This window comes from Oncorhynchus tshawytscha, unplaced genomic scaffold, assembly GCF_018296145.1.
Source record: "Oncorhynchus tshawytscha isolate Ot180627B unplaced genomic scaffold, Otsh_v2.0 Un_contig_4568_pilon_pilon, whole genome shotgun sequence".
NCBI lineage: Eukaryota > Metazoa > Chordata > Actinopteri > Salmoniformes > Salmonidae > Oncorhynchus > Oncorhynchus tshawytscha.
Window position 1 is genome coordinate 12,501 of NW_024607583.1, and position 17,711 is coordinate 30,211.

At 41.8% G+C, this 17,711-nt stretch overlaps 2 protein-coding genes across 2 annotated transcripts; both read right to left on the reverse strand.

Annotated features, from left to right (window-relative positions):
- Nucleotides 1–1,780: 1,780 nt before the first annotated feature.
- On the reverse strand, nucleotides 1,781–2,427 carry LOC121842774 (stonustoxin subunit beta-like; the record flags this gene model as incomplete). Its single annotated transcript, XM_042312516.1, has 1 exon — nucleotides 1,781–2,427. A coding segment is annotated over one exon (546 nt), but the record flags the coding sequence as incomplete, so codon positions are not given.
- A 3,909-nt stretch (nucleotides 2,428–6,336) lies between these two features.
- On the reverse strand, nucleotides 6,337–12,669 carry LOC112241952 (NLR family CARD domain-containing protein 3). The gene is made up of 6 exons (XM_042312515.1): nucleotides 12,524–12,669; nucleotides 12,099–12,183; nucleotides 10,695–10,923; nucleotides 8,489–10,295; nucleotides 6,775–6,831; nucleotides 6,337–6,343 (listed from the first exon to the last, which is right to left on the reverse strand). The coding sequence occupies exons 1-6, from the start codon at nucleotides 12,589–12,591 to the stop codon at nucleotides 6,337–6,339; spliced, it is 2,253 nt and encodes a 750-aa protein (XP_042168449.1). The 5' UTR covers nucleotides 12,592–12,669.
- Between the last annotated feature and the right edge of the window lie 5,042 nt (nucleotides 12,670–17,711).

A 17,711-nucleotide genomic window follows, 5' to 3' on the forward strand; every position in this document is an offset into this window, starting at 1 on the left:
GTGTGCGTGTCCAGTGTGTGCGTGTCCAGTGTATTTATCCAGTGTGTTTGTGTGTGTGTGTCCAGTGTGTGTGTGTGTGTGTGTGTCCAGTGTGTGTGTGTGTGGAGTTTGTGTCTGTGTCCAGCGTGTGTGTGTTTGTGTCCAGTGTGTGTGTTGTCAGTGTGTGTGTGTGTTCAGTGTTTGAGTGTGTGTGTGTGTGTGTGTGTGTGTGTGTGTGTGTGTGTGTGTGTGTGTGTGTGTGTCCAGTGTGTGTGTGTGTGTGTGTGTGTGAGTGTGTCAAATGTGTGTGTGTGTGTGTGTCCAATGTATGTGTTTGTGTGTGTGTGTGTGTCCAGTGTGTGTGTGTGTGTGTCCAATGTGTGTGTATTCAGTGTGTAATCAGTGTGTATGTGAGGTGTGTTTGTGTGTGTGTGTGTCCGTGTCCAGTGTGTGTGTGTGTGTGTCCAGTGTGTGTGTGTGTTCAGTGTGTGTGTATTCCAGTGTGTGTGTGTGTGTCCAGTGTGTGTGTGTCCAGTGTGTGTGTGTGTCCAGAGTGTGTGTGTGTCCAGTGTGTGTGTGTGTCCAGTGTGTGTGTATTTGTCCAGTGTGTGTGTATTTGTCCAGTGTGTGTGTATTTGTCCAGTGTGTGTCCAGTGTGTGTGTATTTGTCCAGTGTGTGTGTATTTGTCCAGTGTGTGTGTGTTTGTCCAGTGTGTGTGTGTGTCCAGTGTGTGTGTGTGTGTGTGTGTGTGTGTGTCCAGTGTGTGTGTGTGTGTGTGTGTGTGTGTGTGTGTGTGTGTCCAGTGTGTGTGTGTGTGTCCAGTGTGTGTGTGTGTGTCCAGTGTGTGTGTGTGTGTCCAGTGTGTGTGTGTGTGTCCAGTGTGTGTGTGTGTGTGTCCAGTGTGTGTGTGTGTGTGTGTGTCCAGTGTGTGTGTGTGTGTGTGTGTGTGTGTGTGTGTGTGTGTGTGTGTCCAGTGTGTGTGTGTGTGTGTGTGTGTGTGTGTGTGTCCAGTGTGTGTGTGTGTGTCCAGTGTGTGTGTGTGTCCAGTGTGTGTGTGTCCAGTGTGTGTGTGTGTGTGTCCAGTGTGTGTGTGTGTGTGTCCAGTGTGTGTGTGTGTGTGTGTTTGTGTGTGTGTGTGTGTGTGTGTGTGTGTGTGTGTGTGTCCAGTGTGTGTGTGTGTGTGTGTGTGTCCAGTGTGTGTGTGTGTGTGTCCAGTGTGTGTGTGTGTGTCCAGTGTGTGTGTGTGTGTGTGTGTGTGTGTGTGTGTGTGTGTGTGTGTGTGTGTGTGTGTGTGTGTGTGTCCACTGTGTGTGTGTGTGTGTGTCCAGTGTGTGTGTGTGTCCAGTGTGTGTGTGTGTGTGTGTCCAGTGTGTGTGTGTGTGTGTGTCCAGTGTGTGTGTGTGTGTGTCCAGTGTGTGTGTGTGTGTGTGTCCAGTGTGTGTGTGTGTGTGTGTGTGTCCAGTGTGTGTGTGTGTGTCCAGTGTGTGTGTGTGTGTCCAGTGTGTGTGTGTGTGTGTGTGTGTGTGTGTGTGTGTGTGTGTCCAGTGTGTGTGTGTGTGTGTGTGTGTGTGTGTGTGTGTGTCCAGTGTGTGTGTGTGTGTGTGTGTGTGTGTGTCCAGTGTGTGTGTGTGTGTCTGTGTGTGTGTGTGTGTGTGTGTGTGTGTGTGTGTGTGTGTGTGTGTGTGTGTGTGTGTGTGTGTGTGTGTGTCCAGTGTGTGTGTGTGTGTGTGTGTGTGTGTGTGTGTGTGTGTCCAGTGTGTGTGTGTCCAGTGTGTGTGTGTGTGTGTGTGTGTCCAGTGTGTGTGTGTGTGTCCAGTGTGTGTGTGTGTTTGTCCAGTGTGTGTGTGTGTGTGTGTTGTCCAGTGTGTGTGTGTCTGTGTCCAGTGTGTGTGTGTGTATCACTAACACAGGGACACTGAGGAGAAATGAACCCAAATCCCTGGATAGAGGGACTCAGTGAATGTGGAGGTGAATGTGTACAGGTGGGTCAGTGTGTCAGAGGAGGCTCTATAGAAGGACAGAGTGCCGGCTGACCAGTCCAAATACACTCCTACTCTGTGGGAGCTGGAGGAGGGGACGTCTATGGTAGTGGGATTATTATTGTGCCAGGCAATGTAACTGTTGTCAGAGCAGAACAGACACCAGGACTTGTCATTGTGTCCAAGCCAACAGTCCTCACCCCTTCCTCTCCTGCTGATTCCTTTATATGTCACTCCTATACCAGCCCTCCCACTCCACTCTACCTCCCAGTAACAGCGCCCAGTCAGACCCTCTCTACACAGGACCTGTTCACAGTACTCGAATCTCTCTGGGTGATCAGGATACGGCTGCTCCTCTGTCCTCCATGTCACCGTTCTGTTCCCCTCAGACAGAGAGAGGTGTCTGTTTACTGTGTTTGGGTCCAGTGTGAGATCACAGACATCTGATGGATGAAACCAGACACAATATTAGAAATCATCATCAATCACATTAGAATGTTAACTCACTTTTCACTAATTCATTTAATGTAGATGTTTCTAGGTATCAAAAGGAGAAGTTAAGGTAACGTGAGACTTGTTGAATGGTCATATATTATACTGTATGGTAATATAAAACACACTTATTCCCATTAATAATTACAGACACACACAGACACACAGACACACAGACACACACACACACACACACACACACACACACACACACACACACACACACACACACACACACACACACACACATTGTCAAAGCAACTCTTTGTAAACGTTGGTGTCCCTGATTTCTGCTTCTGTAGAACTACAGCTGATATTTAATATGACCAAGTCAGTAATGATGTTGGTCTTTGACTTTGACTTAACTTGAATTAAGACTTATTCTTAGTCATATTCTTCACAGCAGTCAACACTCACATTTTCTAAGTCCAGGTTTCATTCTGTTCTCTCCACCATGTTCCACACTGTAGCGGTAAGCAGAAGAACAGACAGTCATTGAGGGATACACCTGAACTCACACACACACACACACACACACACACACACACACACACACACACACACACACACACACACTGGTGACACACACACACACATATACACACACACACACACAGTGGTCACACACACACTGATGACACACACACACAGGAGACACACACACACACACACACACACACACACACACACACACACACACACACACACACACACACACACACAGGAGACACACAAACACACACATACACACACACAAACACTGGTGACACACACACAATGGACACACACACACACTGGTGACACACACACAATGGACACACACACACACTGGAGACACACACACAATGGACACACACACACACTGGATACACACATACACACACACACACACACATACACACACACACTGGTGACAAACACGCACACTGGAGACACACACAAACAGGAAACACACACACACACACAGGAAACACACACACACAGACACTGGAGACACTGGAGACACACACACACACACACAAACACACACACACACAGGAGACACACACACACATACATACACACACTGGTGACACACACACACACACTGGAGACACACACACACTGGTGACACACACACACACTGGAGTCACACACACACACACACACACACACACACACACACACACACACACACACACACACACACACACACACACACACTGGTGACACACACACACACACATACACACACACACACACAGTGGTCACACACACACTGATGACACACACACACAGAGACACACACACACACACTACACACACACACACACACACTAGAGACACACACACACACACACAAACACTGGTGACACACACACAATGGACACACACACACACTGGTGACACACACACAATGGACACACACACACACTGGAGACACACACACAATGGACACACACACACACTGGATACACACATACACACACACACACACACATACACACACACACTGGTGACAAACACGCACACTGGAGACACACACACACAGGAAACACACACACACAGGAAACACACACACACAGACACTGGAGACACTGGAGACACACACACACACACAAACACACACACACACAGGAGACACACACACACATACATACACACACTGGTGACACACACACACACACTGGAGACACACACACACTGGTGACACACACACACTGGTGACACACACACACACTGACACACACACACACACTGGAGTGACACACACACACACTGGAGACACACACACACACTGACACACACACACACACACACACACACACTGGAGACACACACACACAGAACACACACACAGACACTGGAGACACTAACACACACACACACTGGAGATACACACACACTGGAGATACACACAAACACACACACACTGGCCACACACACACACACAAACACACTGGAGACACACACACACTGGCCACTCTCAGTCAACATACAACTTTGTCCAAGTGTTGGTAAGAATGTTTGTCTTAACTAGCCTGATAAGTCAAACATGTCTGATATGAACATTGACATAAACCCTCTACCTACTTGAGTTTCTCCAGTCTGCAGTGTGGATCCTCCAGTCCAGCAGAGAGCAGTCTGACTCCTGAGTCTCCTGGGTGATTGTAGCTCAGGTCCAGCTCTCTCAAGTGTGAGGGGTTTGACCTCAGAGCTGAGACCAGAGAGGCACAGCCTTCATCTGTGACTAGACAGCCTGACAGCCTGCAAAGAGTCAAATCATATTAAAATGACACTGCTTTTCTTTGGTGGTGAAAATAGTGGCAGTATATTTTTTCAACATATTCAGATATATCAGTTTCCTGAAACCTTCCATATCTATTCGTAAAATAGGGTATCATCATAAAAAATGACAAATGATCAAAGTATTGCCTGCAGATAGAAACATGTATAGTACAAATATTATAGTAGACTGACAGGACCAGTTTAAAAGCAGTATCAGTCAGAAGACAGACAGTGAGGTATCAGATTTAAATTGTATTGAGTATACAGTCCACACCATATCTATTTCGACATTGAGGAATCAGATTTAGATTGTATTGAGTACACAGTCCACACCATATCTATTTAGACAGTGAGGTATCAGATTTAGATTGTATTGAGTATACAGTCCACACCATATATATTTTGACAGTGAGGTATCAGATTTAGATTGTATTGAGTATACAGTCCACACCATATCTATTTAGACAGTGAGGTATCAGATTTAGATTGTATTGAGTATACAGTCCACACCATATCTATTTAGACAGTGAGGTATCAGATTTAGATTGTATTGAGTATACAGTCCACACCATATCTATTTAGACAGTGAAGCTAACATTTAAATGTGGCTCTATTCTCCAACATTTTGGATTTGGGGTCAAATGTTTCATATGAGGTGACAGTTTATAATGTCACCTTTAATTTGAGGGTATTTTAAGACATATGTGTTTCACCATTAAAAATGAAAACAATTTATGTTTCCAGTCTCCCCATTTGAAGAAGTCTTAAGTATTCTGAACAATTCACTCATAGTGTATTAAAATAGTCAACATTTTTGTTTTTTGTCGTAAACTCGTTGGTTGCATTTGCAGTTTGTTTTGGTTGTGTTTTGGTTGTGTTTTGCCCAATAATAAAATGGTGGATGATGAGTGGAGTACTTTTCTGTCTAAGAGAGTAGATAACATGTTTCTAAACAATAATAAATTAATCCTGATGATGCCATGATTAAGAAAAATCATGAAAGAATCACGAATAATAATGAGTGAGAAAGTTACAGAGGCTACAACAAAACATGCTAACCTCTCACCATTACCAATAACAGAGGCTACAACAAAACATGCTAACCTCTCACCATTACCAATAACAGAGACTACAACAAAACATGCTAACCTCTCACCATTACCAATAACAGAGGCTACAACAAAACATACTAACCTCTCACCATTACCAATAACAGAGGCTACAACAAAACATGCTAACCTCTCACCATTACCAATAACAGAGGATACAACAAAACATGCTAACCTCTCACCATTACCAATAACAGAGACTACAACAAAACATACTAACCTCTCACCATTACCAATAACAGAGGATACAACAAAACATACTAACCTCTCACCATTACCAATAACAGAGGATACAACAAAACATACTAACCTCTCACCATTACCAATAACAGAGGGGATCTTTGAGCCTCTGTAACTTTCTCATTCATCATCATTCTCGATTCATTCCTGATTATTCATCATACTCATGGTAGCATCCACATGAATGTAGAAGTGTCCATAAACATCTTCTATTCTTACTGACAATACAAGTGAAGTGACTTCAAAATGACAGGACATTATTCACCATTCAGTTTCTATTAGGAAAAACATCCAAAACACAACCAAAACAACCTGCAAATACATTCAACAAGAAATATGGGACCAAATACTAAACTTATGACTGAAATAATTTATCCAAAATTATTATTGACTTTTTCAAATGGGAGAACTAGATACATAAAGGGTTTCATTTATAAACTGTAAAATATATATGTATGAAAATACCTTGAAATAAAAGGTGACATTCTGTACTGTTTATTTAGATTTAGATTGTATTGAGTATACAGTCCACATCTATTCTATTTTTGTGAACAGTTATCACTTGTTGACCAACTATAGGAATACTGACCTCAGAGTCTCCAGTTTACAGTGGGGATTCCCCAGTCCAGCAGAGAGCAGCTTCACTCCTGAATCCTTCAGGTCATTGTTACTCAGGTCCAGCTCTCTCAGGTGTGAGGGGTTTGACCTCAGAGCTGTGACCAGAGAAGTACAGCCTTCCTCTGTGACTCCACAGCCTGACAGCCTGACAAAGAGATCATCATGACTTCACAAACACACTGTTAATTTAACACCAGTAGTGTAGAAGGACAATGGCAGATGCATTTGGTTTATTCTCTCAAACAACATATAGATTTATCTTCCGTCTCCAAGATTTGTATGGTCATATTGTTATACTAATGTGAAAATATATACATTGATTCAAAAAGTTATTCAATAATAAATATTTTTCTCTAAACTGAGTATTTCTTACTGATGATTAGTTCTTAAAACCTGTTAAGGGCTGACTACTGCCCCCTTTGGAGGAATTGCGTGCCCATAGTAAACAGAAAAAAAATCTGTACAAAATTGCTAATATATGCATATAATAATTATTATTGAATAGAAAACACTCTAAAGCTTCTAAAACCATTCAAATTATGTCTGTATGTAAAGCAGAACTCTCAGGGCATCCATTCTCCCAAACTCTCTCTTGACAACAGAAAAGTTGGGCCAACTTTGATGTCATCGCCCCCACCCTTCCCAACCAGCCACAGATCTGGGAACAGTTCCTATCTCTTCAGCGCGATGTCCCCTTTCAGTGGGGCCTCTCATTGTGAGAATCGAGTGCTCCCTCGAGTTGTGGCGGGCTGAAACCTCCGGGTCACGCGAAAGTACTTTCATGCGCACGTCGGGTCAGGAGCTCCCTTTGTTCCAAGATTCACCAAACGATGTTTGTCTGTTCATGCTAAGGATTGTTTTCTATGTTAAAAACATGCTAAAGCTCGATTCTGCACTTAGTTTGACCAGTTTAGTCGACATATAATATGTAATTTTGAAGTTTTGATGCGCATCCACTAGAATTTTGCCTGCATTTCGACCGGAATTTGTCGTGTTTGATAACCTAAAGACACAGACTTGAAAACAAAACGCAGTTTTTGGTAAGTATAACTTCTTCCACGACTTCTGATCGAAGAACATCAAAGGTAAGGGAATATTTACGTGTTAATTATGGGTTTATGTGGACTCCGAGATAGAGGAGACATAATGCTAATTTCTGAGCGCCGTCTCATATTATTACATAGTGAACGAATTCTGTAACGTTAAAAATAAATGTAACACAGCGGTTGCATTAAGAAGAAGTGTATCTTTCTAACTATATGTAGAACATGTATATTTAGTCAAAGTTTATGATGTGTATTGCTGTTATCTGACGTTATCTCCGGGGATATCATCATTTCTCCGGACATCTGAGTAGCATTTTTTTGAACATGGCGTCATTGTAAACAGAGATTTATGGATATAAATTGCATATTATTGAAAAAAACATAAATGTACTGTGTAACATGTCCTATTACTGTCATCTGATGAAGATTTTCAAAAGGTTAGTGAGTTATTTTTCTTTTAATCCTGCGGTTGTTGATTGCATATTTTGTTCAACGTGGCTAATTCAAATTAGCTGTGTCTTTGGTGGTGGTTTGACATAAATATGTGCCTTTTTTTCGCCGTAAAACATTTTAGAAATCTGACTTGCTGGCTAGATGAACAAGGTGTTTATCTTTCATTTGAGCTATTAGACTTGTTAATGTGTGGAGGTTAAATATTTCTAAGAATATTTTTGCGTTCCATGCGCCACGTCCCAGTTTACGTTGGTTCCCAAATGGGTACCTGAATCTGTAATAGATGTCATTTTATTTACTCACAGAACAGCTCTGGAGGCTTTGACCACTGGCAGCAGCCTCAGAAGACCTTCCTCTGATCTGGAGTATTTCTTCAGGTCAAACACATCCAGATCCTTTTCTGAAATCAGCAACACAAAGACCAGAGCTGACCACTGTGCAGATGACAGTTTGGGTTTTGAGAGACTTCCTGATCTCAGGTAGAATTGGATCTCATTCACAAGAGAACGGTCATTCAGTTCATTCAGACAGTGGAACAGATTGATGCTCCTCTCTGGAGAGGGATTCTCCCTGATCTTCGCCTTGATGTACTTGACTGTTTCTTCATGGCTCTGTGAGCTGCTTCTTGTCTTTGTCAGTAGACCTCGTAAGTGCTTCTGATTGGACTCCAGTGAGAGGCCCAGAAGGAAGCGGAGGAAAAGGTCCAGGTTTCCTGTCTCACTTTGTAAGGCTTTATCCACAGCACTCTTGTAGAAAGTAACTTCAGTAACTTTAGGCTTCTCTCTGAAAAGCGAAGAAAAGATACTGGACTTTGTTTGCAGTTTGTCCATTAGATTCTCATTGTTGTTGATGAATGAGAGGAACACATATACAGCAGCCAGAAACTCCTGAATGCTCAGATGAACAAAGCAGTACACCTTGACCTGGTACAGCCCACATTCCTCTTTAAAGAGCTGTGTGCACAATCCTGAGTACACTGAGGCTTCACTGACATCAATGCCAGCCTCTTTCAGGTCTTCTTCATAGAAAATCAGATTGCCATTCACAAGCTGTTGAAAAGCCAGTTTTCCCAGTGAAAGAATGCTCTCTTTATTCCAGTGTGGACCTGTCTCTTCTTCCCCAAGATACTTTTCATTCTTCTGTTTGGTATGAAACACCACAAGGTGTGTGTACATCTCAGTCAGAGTCTTGGGCATCTCTTCTCTCTTATGTTTCAGCATGTGTTCAAGGACTGTTGCAGAAATCCAACAGAAGACTGGAACGTGGCACATGATGTGGAGGCTCCTTGATGTCTTTATGTGTGAGATGATTCTGTTGGCCAGGTCCTCATCACTGAATCTCTTCCTGAAGTACTCCTCCTTCTGTGGGTCATTGAACCCTCGTACCTCTGTCACCTGGTCAACACACCCTGAAGGGATCTTATTGGCTGCTGCAGGTCGGGTAGTTATCCAGATGAGAGCAGAAGGAAGCAGATTTCCCTTGATGAGATTTGTCAGCAGAACATCCACTGAGGTTGACTCTGTGACATCACAACAGATCTTGTTCTTCTGGAAGTCTAGGGGCAGTCGGCACTCATCCAGACCATCAAAGATGAACAGAACTTTGTACTTGTCGAAGTTGGAAATTCTTGATTCTTTGGTTTCCATTGAGAAGTGATTAAGAAGTTCAATGAAAGTGTGTTTGTCCCCTTTCATCAAATTCAGCTCCCGGAAAGGGAATGAAAATACAAATTGGACATCCTGATTTGCTTTTCTTTCAGCCCAGTCCAGAATGAACTTCTGCACAGAGACTGTTTTTCCAATGCCAGCGACTCCCTTTGTCAGCACAGTTCTGATAAGTTTGTCTTGTCCAGTTAAGGGTTTGAAGATGTCGTTACATTTGATTGCAGTCTCTGGTCTTGCTTGTTTCCTGGTTGTTGTCTCAATCTGTTTCAGCTCATGTTCATTATTGACCTCTCCTGTTCCACCCTCTGTGATGTAGAGCTCTGTGTAGATCTTATTGAGAAGTGTTGGGTTTCCTTGTTTAGCGATCCCCTCAAATACACATTGAAACTTCTTCTTTAGATTAGATTTGAGTTCACGTTGGCAAATCACAGCAAGCTCATCTGAATCTAGAAATAACACAGAGGATATTAATATTATTTCTGTTTTACTACCTACAGTATTGAAGGACTGTTATAAAGTTTTAAATTACATTAAATTACATGAATTTATTCTCTAAACTGACTGTATAAATGTGTACTGTGATGAAGTTTAAATATTTTCATAATGCATTACAGACTGGTGTGACTGATTATATTATTATTGGTATTATTGATGGTATTATTAATGTTCTCTCTCTCTCTAAATTAATCAGCACAACACATCCCTGCTGCTACTTGATGAGGTCACTAGGTGTTGTGTTAAGGCTGCTACAATATCATTGAGTTACACAGCTGCTTTAGCTGTACTTTAGCTACAGGTTCTAAATGTTACAAAACAGCATTCAACATGAGGCAGACAGCTCTTACATTTCTCCAGTGTGTCAGCAAGCTCCTTCTGGTTCATTTTCCTCAGGATGTGCAGTGTGATCTTCAGAGCCCCCTCTCTGGCACTGCTGTCCTGCTTCTCATCTTCAGCATCCACCACCTCCCTTTCCTGCTTCTGACTCTGAAAGCCTTCTGGGAGTTCTGGACCAAGAATCCTCTTGAACATCTTCAGCTCGTTCTTCACAAATGTCATAATATTCTCTTCAAGCACCTGAAATAAATCAAGTAAATAAGTTAAGCAAGAGACAAAATGCTTTCTCATTAACACATTAAAACCTCTTAAGCCTACCCCCTACTTTTTCGAACATTCTGTTAAAAATCGCGCAACATTTTGGCGTCCTGCTACTCATGCCAGGAATATAGTATATGCATATGATTAGTATGTGTGTATAGAAAACACTCTAACGTTTCTAAAACTGGTTAAATCACGGCTATGACTATAACAGAACGTCTGTTTCATCGAAAAGCGCAGGAAAATCTGATCACTGGAAATGGAAAAAAATATCCATGCGCCACTTCAACCGATTGTTAAAGGTGAACCGTATTAAATGAGGCCGAGGTTGCAGTACCTACAGCTTCCACAGGATGTATAGAGTCTTCTCATTTGATTCGGGTTTGATTCTTGGTAGATCCGACCAAAGGGAACCGATTCCCTCCGACCACCAACTTGATGCATTGGCCCGGTGTTTTTCCGGACATTTTTTCCAGACGACCAGCTATCGAATTTACATCGCCTCCTGATGATTTTTATAGCTTATTAACGTGTACTAATACCTAAAGTTGCATTAGAAAGGTATTTCGAAGTGTTTTGTGAAAGTTTATCGTCAACTTTTTAACTTTTAAAAAATGACGTTACGTTATGAAACGCTATTTTTTTCCGTTTATCACACAGTCTTCATAGATCGATATCTAGGCTATATATGGACCGATTTAATCGAAAAAAAGACCCAGTATTGATTATGGGACATCAAGGAGTGCCAACAAAGAAGATGGTCAAAGGTAATGAATGTTTTATATTTTATTGTGCGGTTTGTGTAGCGCCGACTATGCTAATTATTTTGTTTACATCCCCTACGGGTCTTTTGGGGTGTTACATGCTATCAGATAATAGCTTCTCATGCTTTCGCCGAAAAGCATTTTAAAAATCTGACTAGGTGCCTGGATTCACAACGAGTGTAGCTTTAATTCAATACCAAGCATGTGTATTTTAAGGAACGTTTGCGTTTTAACTAATACTATTAGCGTTTAGCGTAGCGCATTTGCATTTCCAGAGCTCTAGTTGGGACGTCTGCGTCTCAAGTAGGAGCAAGAGGTTTTAATGAATGATTGACAGATCAACTTTACTTGAGATAAACAAAAACAAATGTACATAACAGGACCACATACACTGAATATGGAGGCCAGGTCTGTTTGATGACTCTGGGAAGACTGACCACTGAGAATCTCTGACTCTGATCTCTCCTGTTGGTTTCTGTGGACAAAACATGAGATTACATCTCCTCATCCAGGAGTACACACACACACACACACACACACACACACACACACACACACACACACACACACACACACACACACACACACACACACACACACACACACACACACACACACACACACACACACACACACACACACACAGGGAGGGAATGTTGTGTTTGTTTAATATTGTTTTAAGACTATGAAAATGGGCAAAATGATTAGCCTATGGATTGTGAAAACAACAACAATAAATGGGAAAATGGGAGAGGAGAAATGACTAGAGACAGTGTTGTTTAACTCACTGACCAGGACCCATGAGTTCTTCTTACCTTTGTTCAGTAGAAAAGTCTCCCTCTCTAAAGTATATAGGTTGACCCATAGACTTGTCACTCTTCATGGACACACAGCTGGGTACAGGGGAGGCTGGTCTCTCCTGCTTGATTGGACTTCAACACAACAGAGACAAACATTACATCTCTCATCTACTCTGAGCTCAGATGGGGAAACATAAGAAGAGTTTCATTCCAAAACGCTATATATCCATTTCAGAAATGTTTGTAAATTAGCTTTTATTGTTTAAAGAAGTTATGTTTATGTTAAGTTATGTTTTTTTGCTAAATGAGGAGATGGCACGTGGGTACCTGCTTCTATAAACCAATGAAGGAGATGGCACGTGGGTACCTGCTTCTATAAACCAATGAGGAGATGCAGCGCGAACTGCGTCACAAATAGAACTGACTTCTAGACGCTCGTTGGCGCGCGCGAGCAGTGTGTCATTTTTAATAACGAAATTAATTTAGCGACGCGAGCGTTGTAGTCAGTCTGTCAGCCCCGCTAAAAGGCTGGTGTCGTTACTCTTCCTTCTCCGGGGGCATGTTGAGGTAAATTTACTAACCGGGAGGGTTGAATGATGTAATTTATTGGCATAACTAGGATGCTGCTGGTAGAGTAGCTAGCTAGCTTACCGAGCTGTACCAACTGGCTAGGATAACTAGGATACTGCTGGTAGAGTAGCTAGCTAGCTTACCGAGCTGTACCGACTAGCTAGGATAACTAGGATGCTGCTGGTAGAGTAGCTAGCTAGCTTACCGAGCTGTACCGACTAGCTTGGTTAGTTAGCAGGTCGTTCTGTCCCTCGTCTCGATGATGATGACGAATCCGGTGAAACACAAATTGAAACAAGGATAGAGAGTGAAAAGGATCTGGCTACACTCATACTGTCCCTGACCGTAAAGAAAAAAGCAAATTGAACAATAAACTTCGGTGTCTCAACACTGTAACAAACTCCGTCGTTATTCCCCAAGATCACCTCAGTCCACTCTGCGCGTAACCGGCTTGGCGCCACACCGAACGTGGACGCGGTCAGTTCTGTACGGGGACGCGGACAGTTCTGTACGGGGACGCGGACAGTTCCAGAACGCGGATCAACTAAACCCAGTCTTTACAATGGGTTACATTGGTATTATTCATTTTTTATCATTATGTAAAACAAACATTCTGTTTTTTTATTACAATATATTGAGATCTTGGTCCATACCCACAAAGTGTCTCAGAGTAGAACATTGGTCGTATAAGTGCTGAGAATAAAGACAGTTTACACTTATGGGTATAAATTAAAGCTATGCAAGTCTTTAGTCCCACCTAGTCGGCAGATATTTAGGACACCTCGTGAGCTGTCCTAAGTAGTTAAGAGTTAACAGCAGGTGTCTTGGTAATACTATAGAATAATGCAGTGAGTCAGTGGTTCCTGCGCAGCATGTAATTGTTTTGGAGCAGATAAAAATGTTTTGATATTTGATATGATCAATCCATAAATAATATATGTGTTGTGCTTTTGTCAATGATTTATGTATAATATTTATGTATAATATGGGAGAAATTATATACATAAATATTGTAACACAAGAGAAAGGTACACTTATGGGTTCATTTCCCGTTCTGGTAAAATGCATTGTCTATTGTATAGGACAGGAAGCCAGAGAAAGGCCATGGGAGTATGGGACAGCTGGAAACACTAAAAATGCAGACACATAGACGCCTAGACCAGCTGGACATACAAAGATCAGAGGGATATACAAAGGAGGGGGTCAGCCAAATGACCAACTGATGGATTATAGACATCAATCACATGACAGGGGAGACACATAAGTCTGTTGATCTTAGACAACCATATGAAGAGAAGGTGACACATGGGCACCAGGACAGCTGGACACACTAAAACTAGAGGAGATAAAAGACACACATACACAGGGACACATGAGTTAATTACAGGGTCAAAACACAGGCCACAGGATAGAGGGACGTATATTATCTTTAGGTCAAAGCAAGGGTCTTGTCATCATTATAATCTGACGGAAAGCAGATGTGGGCGTTATTGGGCTGAACAAGCAGGATGCAAACTCCATTTGCATATGGGAGGGACTTATATGGTATGTGTATAACTCAGAGCGAGTGCTCTGAAAAAGTGTGTGTGTTCCGCGGACCACTCCGGCTTGTGATACTGTTGTATTGAAAGTCTCTTTTGATTTTCACAAAGTTCTTGGTTGTGTCATATTGGAACCGATTTTCCACCACAGACTTGGCGAGCTTGCCAGGAGTGACAGAGACCAGGGCGTTCCTGGCTGACGGCGGGGTCTTTTGGACAAACAAGGGTGGCCACCTAACTATAAATAAACAAGGTAAGCAAAGAGCTTACTGTAGTAATGTTTGCATAGATTGTTCCAGAGATCCTGTCCCAGTAGGGGGAACGTCAAGTAGGTCTCTCTCTCAAATTTCCTAAAGACTATAGAAACGAAAGAACTTTTTGAAATTCAATGAATTTGCATGTGTGTGTTAGCTTGGAAATTGTATAGCAAATACGAATGTGCATGCATGTCTAAGTGAATAAGTAAGCGGGGGCTGTGAACTTCGCTGGTGTCGGGTGCTTGGACGGAGGGCGCCGGCATTTGCTCTGGTCGGACTGCTTGGACGGACCTGTGTGTCTGGTTTGATTGGGGGAGTTGTTCCGTCTGATTCAGTTTGGCCGGGCTCGACCGTTTCAGGATCTGTTTTGAGATGTGCGTAAACACAGTTCACTCAACCTGAGCGAGCGACCCGTGTCGGGTGCGTGATTCGGACGGCCCCCCTCGTTGAGCCATTCATGCAGGGGACTGTTGTGTGGGCTGGCTGGTGCGAGTGTTTTGCGCTCTCTGGCTGAGCGGCTGGAATCAGGCACAGGGCTACAGCCGTCTGCTTATATGTTTAGAAAATAAATAAGTAGTAAGATAGATAAATATTCATGGCTACCGCTTCAAGGAAAAGGTCTGTACGGATGAGTATTTAGTAAATAAATACACATGGCTATCGCTTTGAAAGGAAGGACTGTACGGGTGGATATATAGGAAACAGGAAGAACGCTGGCCTGATTGTGCGACGTTCAACTGAAAAAGGAAATCCTGCGAATATAAAACGCTTCGTCTAGCAAAACGGGGGTTTATAAATCAGTAGGTCGCGCCACGATATTGCTCTAACGTAGAATAAAGATCAATACGGGGTGGATGAATAGGATATGAAGACAAACTGATCCGATTAGACAGTAGTCTTGTCATATCATAGAAATCTGATCACATTAGACTTATGTTGTGGAAGTGAATTAAGTCCAGAGGGAGAGACTGTTTTGTTTTTAGGTAAAAACAAAAGGATTGAATGAATGAATGGAAATAAACGAATGAATGAGAAAGATGTTGTAATACAATTGTGTGTGAGGATAGAACTGTAAAGATAGGAACAGGTTGGATGTGGTTAGACAGAACGTCCAGAAGAGGGAGTGCGCAGCCCTCCTGTGACAGTGTATAAAGTTGAAGAGGGATGCTTTTAACTTTTTGGCCAAAAGTGATCCTCTATCAGCTTAATACATTTACAGAGTGATCCCTATCATAGTTTAAATACTATTAGGTAGAGGGAACAAAAGTAAGGAACATCAAAATAAAATAAGCGATTGCGGTAAGAATAATGAAAAGGTGTCGAAACAAGTAATACAAATAATTAAAGAAGCATTACCCGGATAGTATAAAACGGATGCAAAGTAGGAAGAAATAACTTAAAAATATACAGATAGACTAAAATATATTGGTTAAAATAAATCTAGGCGGTCTAGAATAAAGTGAGAAGTCTAGAACACATATTAAAAATATCACGAGCCCCGTAAACGAAATAGGAGGCTGCAATTTAAAAATAGCCTCAGGAATTAAACAGTAAAATAGGCTAAGAGAGAATATAGCAAGCGGATAAATAAAGAGATAAGAAAGTGCAGACATTATAAAAAAGCTGAATTAGAAGGAAAATTATATGAAATAGGATTTAATACACTGAATAAAGTTAAAGTAATAGTATAAGCAAAGATAAAAACACAGTGATATTTGAGGTGCTGTACTAGAATAAGACATTAAGGCTTCTGTAGAATTCAGTAATACAGTTGTAGACATTATAGAATAGGTTTTAATAGGAGGTATTAAGTGATGTGACTAATAAATTATTATTTGAGAAAGTAGGGTAGATCTACCTTGGAAAATAGTAAATAAAGTGTATAATGCGATGGGAGTGTTTAGGGAAAATAAATAGTGGCATGGAAACAAACGGACTGTTTCTCCCTGGAATATAGAGATAGCGAAATGTAAATAAAGCCATAGAGACGCTGAAAGACGCGCACGTTAATTCTACCAATTCAATTTGAATATGAAGGAGCAAACCGTATAATGTAGGGCAACATTACCCGGTAAACAGGATAAATAAAATAATGAATTGGAACAATCATATAAAACTATAACAAGAAGCTTAAGGAGGCTGCGAATTTTCGCAGCTTTTTGTTAAAAATCGCGCAACATTTCAGCGCCCTGCTACTCATGCCAGGAATCTAGTATATGCATATGATTCGTGTGTGTGTATAGAAAACACTCTGAAGTCTCTAAAACTGGTTAAATCGTGTCTGTGGCTATAACAGAACGTGTTTAGGAGTCAAAACCCTTCGAAAAACTGGTCACTAAAAAAAATAAAAAATATCCATCCGCCAGTCATTGTGTTGCCTAAGGCGAAGGAAAATACTTATCAAGCCCCTGTAAACGCCTACAGCTTCCACACGATGTCGCCAGTGCTGGCATTTAGGGGCGGCTTTATCCTTGATCCTTTATGCTGTCATTTTGGGCCTACTTTATCCTTGGTTTGGAAACGTGACGTGTTTCCTTTCTTTGGGCTCACTCCACAGGATGTTTTGAAAGTGAAAATATGGACGACGATTTCAAGACTTGCTGCTATCGAATACAGATCGCCCCGTGATCAATCTAATAGACTATTAACGTTTATTAATACCTAAAGTTGGTTTAGGAAAGCAATTTGAAGTGATTTGTAAAAGTTTATAGGTAACTTTTGTAATTTTAAAAAGTGACGTTGACGACATGACGATGTAAAGGTGCATTTTTCTGGATCAGACCGGTCGTCAGCAAATCACATTTTGGGTATACAATGACGGATTTAATCGGGAAA